Below are 12,624 nucleotides of genomic sequence, written 5' to 3'. Positions count from 1 at the left end.
ACTGAGAGTCAAAATGATCCAATAAAAATAAGAATCATAATGACTATTCGATAAAACGTTAGATATATTTTTGCCCTAAAATGAAATGTTGAGAGCCAAAATACTAAAAAAAAAAGGGGCTAAATGGACTATTTTAATAAACATAAGGGGCTATATATTATGCCTTTTTAATATATAAAATTTATATTACGTTTATCGTTTTATGATCATGTAGGAGTTGATGATTCTTGGAACTGAGTTGATGGGTTCTTTAACCGAGTTGAACATAAAGACCAATGGAAAGTGTCCGCAAAGCCCGTAGTATTTTAATCGCTGGCCCAAACGTAGGCATTGTTGTAATATAAACCCTAGTTGTTCTCCATATTAGCTTTCTCCGTGCTTTATAAGGTTTTCATCCGCCGTTCTTAATAACAAAAAAAGCTTGGAAGAATTTTAGGAGTTGCAGAAATGGTAAATCCCAAAACTCCATTTCAATCAATCGTCTTCTATTCTTATGAATCGCCTTCATATTCTGTTTTTATTGATTTTATTGTTAAATGCAGGCTCCGAAGAGAGGTGGAAAAGTGGCCGTGCCTGCCAAGAAGAAACAAGTAAATTTTCATTACTTTCTTTACACCTGAACCGCTCTAAGAGCTCGATTGTAATCTCACCATCGTTTTGTTATTTTGATTTTTCAATATTAGGAGAAGGTTGTCAATCCATTGTTTGAGAAGCGTCCGAAGCAGTTCGGTATTGGAGGGGCCTTACCTCCTAAGAAGGATCTGCATCGATTCGTGAAGTGGCCTAAAGTTGTTCGCATTCAAAGGAAGAAGAGGATCCTTAAGCAGCGGTTGAAGGTTCCACCGGCATTGAACCAGTTTACCAAGACTCTTGACAAGAACCTTGGTCTGCACTAAAATCTTTGATCGTTTCTGATTTATGCATTAGATTCACCGCATTTGGTTTGAATGATTATTTGCACTACTGTCTTGTTTTGTGTTAAATTCGCATGGATGTTTGTATTGTATGAGCTTGGGAAATGGATTTGTAGTGTCTGTAGCAGGGATTGAAATTGCGGTTACGAATATGTTACATTTATCGTTATTGCAGACATAGTGTATGCTATTGCGGTCACTGCATGTATTGTGGTTTTGCAATAACGGTTTTAGACGGTGTCATTACTGCTATATAGTGGACACTATTCTGGTGGTGGACCACTATTTAAAACCCTGGTCTGTAGCAGTGATGGACGTACTTATAAAATTTTAGGAGAGGGAGAAAACAAATTATCAATAGAAATTAAAAAAATATTGGAATTATATTTGAATTTAAAACTTTTAGGGGGTGATTGCCCCCTGCAAGCCCCCTTTGGTCCATCCTTGTATCTAGGTATTTTTGATGTATAGTTCTGACCGTTCTCTCAATAAATTTTTTGTTTGAGAAAAAGAATGTGGATATTGGTGAATGTTGGAGAAATCTTTCATTGACAGCAAGGTAAAGCTGACTTTTTGAATTTGTGATAGGTAGTCGAAGATTGTTATTGTTGAATTTATTATCTGGTTTTTGAATGTTGTGTTGACTTGGGATGTTAAATGCCTCGTTATGATAATGTTTGTTCCTATTTATGTTTACACTTATTCTGCTATGTTTGTTCTCGAACCTTGTTGAATCTGTCATTCTTAATCATTTTTTATCGCCTCTTGCATTTGTGTTCCACAGCACAGCTGTATGGTTCCTTTTCTTTTTGTAATGGTTGTGAATGAATATTCGTCATTAAACATTGGTTATCTTGTATCCTGTTACAGCAACAAATCTATTCAAGTTACTCCTCAAGTACAGACCAGAGGACAAGGCGGCGAAGAAGGAACGGCTCCTGAAAAAGGCCCAGGCCGAGGCTGAAGGCAAGGCACCTGAGTCTAAGAAACCAATTGTTGTGAAATATGGTCTTAACCATGTTACATACCTTATCGAGCAGGTCTCCCTCTAATTTCTTTGTGTTGCATCAGTTTAGTGAGTGTGGTATTGCACTTTTACTATTTTGAAGCACTTAAAAATAGTTGTTTCTTTATAATATCCTCTGCAGAATAAGGCACAATTGGTTGTTATTGCTCATGATGTGGATCCCATAGAGTTGGTAGTGTGGCTTCCGGCTCTGTGCAGAAAAATGGAGGTCCCTTACTGCATTGTTAAGGGAAAATCACGTTTGGGATCGGTAAATTTCTTCCATACTCTACTCCCAAATTACGGAGTTAATGAGAAGGTATTTATTCATGTTAATGTACTACTGCACAGATTGTCCACAAGAAAACTGCTTCTGTCTTGTGCTTGACCACGGTTAAGAATGAGGACAAGATGGAATTCAGCAAAATCCTCGAGGCAATCAAGGTAAGAATACACCCATGATATTATGTTGAAGTCATACATTGTTTTATTCACTGGTGCTGTACATTGCAGGCCAACTTCAACGACAAGTATGATGAGAATAGGAAGAAGTGGGGTGGTGGCATTATGGGATCCAAGTCACAAGCTCGAACCAAAGCAAAGGAGAGGCTTCTTGCAAAGGAAGCTGCACAGAGGATGACTTAAGGGAACAATACACCTTTAGTCGAGGTTGAATCGTCTAGTGTAGTAAGTTGCAATCGGTTTTCGTCTAGTGTAGCAAGTTACAATTGATCTTCGACTTGGTTTTACTCATCGATATCGATGTTTTTGTGGTTGCACTTTCTAAGTGACTAGTATCAACTGTTTGCGGTGAAGTTTGTGATTTTCTAAATCAATTATCAATCCATGTTTTATTTCACTTACTCCTAGTGATTTGAAAAATACTCATAATAAGGGTACCTTGGATGGTTAACTCTCTTGATAAGTTTTGCGAATTCATCGTCTTTCACCTTTTGTTCTCAAAACGGCGAACAAGAACCAGAATGATAATACAAACAAGGAAATAGCAGTTTAAGAGAAAATCGCCTCAGTGACCAAAAAAAAGTTATAATATACGATTTTAACCAACTTTTTTTGGATTTGCCAAAATGACCAACAAAATCGCAACGCGAAATAAAAATCGCAACGCGATCCCCAGAATCGCAAATCAGTTTCCAAAATCGCAACGCGATTCTTGAAAATCGCAATGCGATAGTACAAATTCGCATTGCGATTTTCCAAAATCGCAACGCGAATATGAAAATCGCAACGCGAACACATAAATCGCAACGCGTATCCGTAAATCGCAACGTGTATCAGTAAATCGCAACGCGTATGGGTAAATCGCAATGCGTATCCGTATATCGCAACGCGTATCCGTAAATCGCAACGATAATACATAAAATCGCAACGCGTATCCGTAAATCGCAACGCGATATTTAAAGCGCCATTATAATCGCTACGCGTATTTTATTTTCAAATTACAAAAAGAATATTAAGACAAAATCCCGTAATCGTAACTCATAACCTAAAACCTAAAATCACAACTCAGTCCCATCTCCATCTCTCACTCTCTACGGCGAAGAAATCCGCCCCCATCTCCGAAGATTTCCGTCCCCATCTCCGGCGAAATCCCTCACAACCATTCACGGTCAGAAATCCCTCACAATATTCAGAAATGGAAAATCAACCTCCGAGGGTTAGTTTTTTTAATTATTTTTATTTTGAAATGTTTGCATTATTGTAGGTTTTTCATATTGAAACTGATGATAAGTTTACTGGTCATTTCAATAATAGATTAATCATTTCACTTAGATTTCATTTCGCGTTACGATTCTGTCGTTGCGATTTTCATTTCGCGTTGCTATTCTCTCGTTCCGATTTTCAAGTTAGTATTTGTCTTTGTCTTTGTTCTGTCTTTTGGTTGAAGTAATGCAATCCATTCAAGTTTCAATTTGCAGAAGAGTCGCAACGAGATAAATGAAAATCGCAACGAGAGAATGACTGTCGCAACGAGAGAAATGAAAAGCGCAACGAGAGAATCGCAACGCGAAATGAAAATCGCAACGAGAGAATCGCAACGCGAAACCAAAATCGCATTGCGATTTTCATTTCGCGTTGCGATTCTCTCGTTGCGATTTTCATTTCGCGTTGCGATTCTCTCGTTGCGATTGTCATTTCGCGTTGCGATTCTCTCGTTGCGATTTTCATTTCAACCAAAAGACAAAACAGTGTTGCAAATTTTAGTTTCAAGAATAAACTACTACTTTTTTATGTTTATTGTTTTTGGTATATCTTCACAGTGTAGTTTTTGGTATATCTAACTTGGTATGTTTATTGTTTTTGTAGAAATTTTTTTCGGCTCAATTGACCTTGAGAATAAAGTCAGCCTGGCCACTACAATTGCTTCGAAGCTTTCACCTGCTCAAAGATAATTGTTTGAGGAAACCTGCTTCGGGCCATGGCTGAGAGTACAGCATCCGGGTGGAGATGCTAATTTGACCCATTTGTGGCTTCAGACCATGACATCAAATCTACCCGACAGTATACAACGTGGTGAGGAAGAGATATGGTTTCATTTTCCACCAGCGTATACTTGTTTTGGGCGGAAGGAGTTCTGCTTAATCACTGGTCTACGATTCGGACACGATGATGTAGGCCGGTACACTCGTCATATCGCCCGCCCATCATGGTTATCCCGGGTTTTTCCGGATGAGTCAATGGAGAAGCCGAACCTACATGTCGACGACCTGAAGAAATTGTTTAATAAGAAAGCTGGTTTCACTCGGATGGATGACGTCGATGTTGTCTGAGTATGCCTTCTACTACTTGTGTATGCCGGCTTTTTAGGCAGAGAGACCAGACAACCTATTCATCGGGAGCTAATAATATTGGTAGAGGACCTGAATGCATGGAATCTGTTTCCGTGGGGTTCGTATATATGGAAAGCTACCTGGACTAAGTTGTCGTCTGCCTTTGATGACCGCAAAAGTTTGCGGGGCGATGGGTCCAAATACACTTTGTCAGGCTTTGTTTGGGCCTTTAAGGTAAGAATTTCTATATAATGTTTCTAAAATTATAATTAATTATTTAACAATTACTAATTTTGTTATTATATTGTTTGTAGATTTGGATATTCGAGGCTTTCCCCAGCATGCGTACATATGCAATAAAAACGTCAAATGATATTCCCAGGGCTATTTCCTGGAAGAGGAAAACTCTGTTGGATTGGGAAGACTTAATACCATATGCGACAATAAATAATGTAAGTTAACACAAATACTTTCATATAATATATAAACAAGTTATTAATAGTAGACGTTTAACTTTGTTTGAGTTTTTATATTTTAGGAGGCCAACATTCCATTACAAAGACTGACACCCACGGAGGAAGAGCTTGCCACTGATTGGTGGCAAGCTAGTCAGAGTTTTTTTGATGGCACGGATGATGAGCAGCATCCACTTCCTCCAATTCGAGAGCCATCACCTCACCTAGAGCCATCACCCGATCGACCCGACTATACACCTCTAGAACGAGAGCCATCACCTATCCCGTCACATCATCGAGCCTCTTCTCCACCATCACCTCATGATAGGCGACCGGCAAAGATGCCACGACTCCTATCTCCCTGTTCTCCACCTCCACCTCCACGGGATGAGTCAAGGGAGTTACGTGATGAGGTCAATGCCTTGCGTGAGGAGATCGGTACTCTACGCGATAACGATGGTGCATGGCGTGTGGAGGTGTCAACTTTACGTGGTGAGGTTGCCGCTCTACGTGAGATGATAATATCGTTGCAGAATGAGGTTCATACTCTACGCAACGAGGTAAGTTTAAGATTTTCCATATTTAACTTAATGATAAATTTACTCGTAATTTCACTTAGATTAGCCATTTCACTTAGATTGCTTAGTAAATTTATTCGGTTGCTGCCAATTCTGCTAAACTGTGTATTCTTTAACACTGTGAAATAGTATTTGTCTTTGTTTTGTCTTTTGGTTGAAAGTAAATTTGTTCGGTTGCTGCCAATTCTGCTAAACTGTGTATTCTTTAACACTGTGAAATAGTATTTGTCTTTGTTTTGTCTTTTGGTTGAAAGTAAATTTGTTCGGTTGCTGCCAATTCTGCTAAACTGTGTATTCTTTAACACTGTGAAATAGTATTTGTCTTTGTTTGTCTTTTGGTTGAAAGTAAATTTGTTCGGTTGCTGCCAATTCTGCTAAACTGTGTATTCTTTAACACTGTGAAATAGTATTTGTCTTTGTTTTGTCTTTTGGTTGAAAGTAAATTTGTTCGGTTGCTGCCAATTCTGCTAAACTGTGTATTCTTTAACACTGTGAAATAGTATTTGTCTTTGTTTTGTCTTTTGGTTGAAAGTAAATTTGTTCGGTTGCTGCCAATTCTGCTAAACTGTGTATTCTTTAACACTGTGAAATAGTATTTGTCTGTAACATCCGCAATACCGGGTTAGTGACCAAATTGTAGAGTTTCAGAATTTGGTGACTAAAGTATAAGAATGAAAGAATTCAATGATTATTTGAATATATATTAAATGTTATTTGGTAATTATTAAAGGAAATTAAGGGTAGTATGGTCTTTTCCTTTAAAAGATATTCTTCCCCCTTTTATAAGAGTGAAAACGTGGGAAGAGAGCTATCTGGAAGCTTTCTTCTTCTTGCTTTCTCTTCTTCACGTGGGGCTAGCTACAAAAGGTAAGTTAATTTCAGTTGGTTAATTCTTAAGTTTTAAGCTTAGTTTTGATTCTTTGGGTATTAAATAAGCTTAAGGAAAGCTTATATGGGATTTAAACAACAAGATAAAGGAATTATGAAGAAATTTGTAATATAAGTTTTAAGATGAAATTTTGATATGGTATGGTTGTTGAAGTTTTATGGATGAATTTGACTTGTCATCAATCTAATTAAGAAGTAGGAAGTGTTAGAATTGGAATTAGAACACATTGAAAATTTGGTATGATTTTTGAATCTTATATGGAAGAGAGAATTTTGAGTTTAAAGAAGTGATTATGGAGTAGAAATGAGTTTAAGTATGTGTATGAAAGTTAGGAATATTAAAGGGAATGAAGTATGATGTGTTGAACTGAAAATGAAGGATTTTCGAGCTCAAAATATGATTTCTGGGCAAGGGGAATCGGTACCCATTCAAGGGGAACCGATACCCCTTCAAACGAACAAGAATTTCCAGTATGTCATGGGGAACCGATACCCCCATAGGGGGGAACCGATTCCCCCTAAAGGAAAATTGGGAATATGGGTTTAATAAGTTAGTTGAAGTTGCTAGTATCCAATTACAAGGTGTAGGTATCTAATGATGGTCTCGAAATGTACATTTATGTAGATTCTACGCATAAAGCAATTCCGGAACGTTTGACAAGTAAGATCGATCAAGGGAAAGATAAGAGATTGGAATTGGCTAGTGAGGCCAGGTGAGTGCATATTAGTTAGTTTATGGTGCTAAATGGAAACAAGACTTGCGACAAGTCTATTTCCTATGTTAGAATGCATGAATATATGATTATACGTATATGAATGACATGAATTGTATGTATGCATGAATATATGGGTTGACATGCTTTTGAATGTAATGTTATGAGAAGTATGTGCTATATAATGTATATATATATACATATGTGAAACTGAACTATGTGACTGCATGAGAAAGATATGAGCCATATGACATGATATAGGTGAACATGAGAAAGCGAAGTATGAGATATAAACTATGTGGTTATAGTAAAATATAATTTATATTATATGATAAGTGAAATAAGCTGGATAATATTGATCTATAGGATGAAGTGAAAATAGTACACTAACTAGGGGATTTGAACATAAATGACAAGATGAACGTATAAGATAAGCTAGATGGGAAAGATTCATAGGTTTAAATAAAGCTATAACACATAGGTTGAATGATAGAAATTTGTGAAGTTATATGAGAAGATTATACGAGTTATATGAAATTGAATTAAGTAAACAAATTAGATTATACAGAAAGAAATAATAGAAGTGAGATGTGTTTATAAGTCTGACATAGATGAATATGAATATGAATTATAAGAGTGCTATATGATTTATATTAGGATAAATCTTGAGGATATATATATATAGATATGAAATGAAATGAAATGAGTTATATGAATACATAATTATGTGATGAAATGGTGGATTACCTGAACATGTGAATATATATATATATAGGTCTAAGAGAAGGCATAAGATCAAGATATAAGCAATGTGACTATAAGTATATATGTGCTCTAAGTGATATGACTTATAGGTATTTCTATTATAATGTTACATAATATGTTATGGATGTTAAATGAATTATGTGATGGTATAATAACGGATATGAAATATATATATATGTGAAAACAAGTATATGTTATGAGATAAGACTTATGACTATAAGCTACGTGAAAATGTTCTAAGTGTTTCGATATATTATATGAAGTATATGATCTTATGTGAACAAGATATGATAAGTATGTTTACATGAATACAGTTGATTGGGTGAGAAATGATAGAAATTATATGAAAACATGACATATGTGACATGTGAATTATATGGAAATGATCTACGGGTAAGTGAACTATGTGACTATGTGATCATATGAAAAGAAGCTATGTGATACGTGATATGTGAAAGTGAATTGCAAGTTTATGTGTATATTTGAAATGAAATAAATGATAACGCCCATGTTATGTGTCATGAGAGCTAGGGGTATAGTTGGCATGCCAAGAGTCGAGGGTTTATTCGGTTCTTTAGGACATATGTATATCCTTTGGAACCTGTGTGAAGTCTTGAAAGACACATACTTGATCCATAGTATATGTATATGATTCTTAAGGAATTCTACGTGGTCCTTATGGACATCATTCTACGGGCACTACGGTGCAATTCTACGGGCACTTCGGTGCAATTCTACGGGGCACTTCGGTGCATTTATACGAGCTGTGGTGACAGTATAGTGCACAACCTCTATAGACTCACATATCGATAGTTCTCACATATGTACATGGGCTAATCCAGAGATATGAACAAATATAAGTTAGTGGTATGATAATGCTATAGAAATGATATGATGTTGTGTGTATAGTGTTTGATTGAAATAGTATGGGATTATATGATAAACTGTTAATCATGAATTATGCGTATGTATGTATTTACTGCAATTAATCTGATATGATTATATACGATATGAAAAATACATGAAATTGCTGTAACATGATAGAACAGAACATGCATGTATCAATATAGGTTTTAAAGTGCATTATAAGTTGTTATGCCTCACTAAGTCTTCGACTTAGCGTGTGATTGTTTCACACGTAGGTTTCGAGAAGAGTAAGGAGTGATGCGGGGCAAGACAGGTCAGTTTTCCTTACCAAAAGATCAGATCAGAAATATTTTACAAAGTATGTTTTTGGTTATGTATAAAGTGTTGGCATGTAATAAGTCATTAAGTACGAGCACTCTGATAAAGTCTGTATTTTGTTTTAAATAAAGTTTTAAATTTCCCGGGATTTTTCTTAAGAGTCAAGGTTTAAAAAGTCCATGTGACACTTCGGACTCGTATCCGGGTCGGATACGGGTTGGGGGTGTTACATTTAATGGTATCAGAGCTAAGGTTTAGCCGATTCTCGGCATAAACCGAAGTCCAAAGTGTCATAAAAGGTGTACATGCCAACATAGATTGAAAAATTTCTGATCTGATAGTGTAAGGAATATGTTGTCTTGCTAATAGAATAAGAATAGTTTAATACAGTAGAAATCCGATTGTGATAATTTCGAAGTAAGTGAAAGGTGATATTCCTGATTGTGATAGCTATTCACCTGCCCTGGCCAGGCAGGATGAAGAGCGGACACCTCAGGAAATGCCTAGTAAGATCAAAAGTTGATTTCAGAAAGCTGAAATCATATCTGAATAATGATAGAAAGTTTTCATCGTTTGGAATCGAAAACACGATATAGAATAGTTTTGTTGTTATGTGGATAAGATAGAATATGGTGAACAGGTATCACCATAAGAATGTTCAAAAGATCTACTGACGTGATGAGTACGTATAGAAGAAATCAAGGATAAGTGCATCAGTGACAAGCGTATAAGATGTATAAGTCAGAGCTTATGAGTTCGAAATGAAGGAATAACATTGTGTATAAGCAAGAGTGTTTATATGATAAGGATTTGCAGTTAAAACGGAAAAGTTAGCGTTAGCTAACAAGAATATGCGATGGGAATGTACTGGAATTATAAGATTATAAGATTATAAGATATGGTCAGAATATGATAACTAGATCTGCAATGGATCTGGATATAGTTGCATATTTGGATCATAGTAATGTGGTATAGTAAAGGAAAAAGGAAGTAAGAATTTGTATATTTAAATAAAGCTGAGGATTGATAAGAAGAGTTTGAGAATATGTATATCGATGATCAGATTATAGGACACAGGAAGTCAGAATGTTGAGTAAGAATAAAAGAAATTTCGGGATATATGAGAATAGAGGTGAAATTGATAAGTTGAGTAAGTGAATTTTAAGATAATTTCGATTTGACAGGATGTATGTGTTTGGTTGATTAGGGTTTGTACCCTAGATTGAACATATATTATTGACTAGCTGTCAGAGTAAAAGGGATAGAATAATAAGATTGGAGGAAAAGATAAAGTTGAATTAATTGATTACGATGTGAATTTGAATAGGGTTGTATATTCTGAGCAGATAACTATGATGTAGAAACTGAGATAAGTATTTGCATGGAACCTTCAGGAAGAAAAATACAAGTATAAGAATGATAAAGAATGAGGTTATGTATAAGAAATGGGTTATTAAAGTAATGAGGATGCAATGAAGATTGGTACATAAAGATGAGTATAAGTAATAAGATAAGAGTATGTGAACATGAAAGGAAATATAGGATTTATGTATAAGGAATAAGGAATAAAGAAATGAAAGGGATTGCTTTAAAGGATCAGATACGATGACTATGGAAGTACAGAGGACAATTTTGATATAGAAATAAGACAAGTGTGCAAGGTGATGTGAAAATATTGTTTGACTCCTTAAAGTATAGATTTAATCACATTGAAGAAGATTTAAAGTTGTGTTTTGGTCAAATGATGACGAAATACAAGTTTGGTATGGTTATAAGGTAATTAAAGATTGATAAAGAATTTGATTGATTAAGGATTTTGAGTGATAAGAACTGATGCTATTGGTTATATAATAAACAACAGAAGATGATGGTATAAACGAAAAAGATAGTTGGAAAACTAAAGGATCAAAAAGTAAGTTTCTGATAATGACAAGAAAGAATAAGTCAAGGAAGCAACATAAGAACATTAGAAGATATGTTCCTATTAAGATGTGCAGCGAAAATTCGAGGACGAATTTTCTTATAAGGAGGGGAGATTTGTAACATCCGCAATACCGGGTTAGTGACCAAATTGTAGAGTTTCAGAATTTGGTGACTAAAGTATAAGAATGAAAGAATTCAATGATTATTTGAATATATATTAAATGTTATTTGGTAATTATTAAAGGAAATTAAGGGTAGTATGGTCTTTTCCTTTAAAAGATATTCTTCCCCCTTTTATAAGAGTGAAAAACGTGGGAAGAGAGCTATCTGGAAGCTTTCTTCTTCTTGCTTTCTCTTCTTCACGTGGGGCTAGCTACAAAAGGTAAGTTAATTTCAGTTGGTTAATTCTTAAGTTTTAAGCTTAGTTTTGATTCTTTGGGTATTAAATAAGCTTAAGGAAAGCTTATATGGGATTTAAACAACAAGATAAAGGAATTATGAAGAAATTTGTAATATAAGTTTTAAGATGAAATTTTGATATGGTATGGTTGTTGAAGTTTTATGGATGAATTTGACTTGTCATCAATCTAATTAAGAAGTAGGAAGTGTTAGAATTGGAATTAGAACACATTGAAAATTTGGTATGATTTTTGAATCTTATATGGAAGAGAGAATTTTGAGTTTAAAGAAGTGATTATGGAGTAGAAATGAGTTTAAGTATGTGTATGAAAGTTAGGAATATTAAAGGGAATGAAGTATGATGTGTTGAACTGAAAATGAAGGATTTTCGAGCTCAAAATATGATTTCTGGGCAAGGGGAATCGGTACCCATTCAAGGGGAACCGATACCCCTTCAAACGAACAAGAATTTCCAGTATGTCATGGGGGAACCGATACCCCCATAGGGGGGAACCGATTCCCCCTAAAGGAAAATTGGGAATATGGGTTTAATAAGTTAGTTGAAGTTGCTAGTATCCAATTACAAGGTGTAGGTATCTAATGATGGTCTCGAAATGTACATTTATGTAGATTCTACGCATAAAGCAATTCCGGAACGTTGGCAAGTAAGATCGATCAAGGGAAAGATAAGAGATTGGAATTGGCTAGTGAGGCCAGGTGAGTGCATATTAGTTAGTTTATGGTGCTAAATGGAAACAAGACTTGCGACAAGTCTATTTCCTATGTTAGAATGCATGAATATATGATTATACGTATATGAATGACATGAATTGTATGTATGCATGAATATATGGGTTGACATGCTTTTGAATATAATGTTATGAGAAGTATGTGCTATATAATGTATATATATATATACATATGTGAAACTGAACTATGTGACTGCATGAGAAAGATATGAGCCATATGACATGATATAGGTGAACATGAGAAAGCGAAGTATGAG

At 35.3% G+C, this 12,624-nt stretch overlaps 1 protein-coding gene across 1 annotated transcript; it reads left to right on the top strand.

The window, feature by feature from the left end:
- Positions 1-378: 378 nt before the first annotated feature.
- On the top strand, positions 379-2,781 carry LOC120140139 (60S ribosomal protein L7a-2). The gene is made up of 7 exons (XM_039155164.1): positions 379-450; positions 543-590; positions 684-885; positions 1,785-1,954; positions 2,063-2,191; positions 2,272-2,364; positions 2,434-2,781. The coding sequence occupies exons 1-7, from the start codon at positions 448-450 to the stop codon at positions 2,563-2,565; spliced, it is 777 nt and encodes a 258-aa protein (XP_039011095.1). The 5' UTR covers positions 379-447; the 3' UTR covers positions 2,566-2,781.
- The last annotated feature ends 9,843 nt before the right edge of the window (positions 2,782-12,624 follow it).

This window comes from Hibiscus syriacus, unplaced genomic scaffold, assembly GCF_006381635.1.
Source record: "Hibiscus syriacus cultivar Baekdansim isolate YM2019G1 unplaced genomic scaffold, ASM638163v2 tig00110782_pilon, whole genome shotgun sequence".
Classification (NCBI taxonomy): domain Eukaryota; kingdom Viridiplantae; phylum Streptophyta; class Magnoliopsida; order Malvales; family Malvaceae; genus Hibiscus; species Hibiscus syriacus.
The sequence above is the reverse complement of the archived record's forward strand: the minus strand, read 5'-3'. Positions and strand labels throughout refer to the sequence as shown.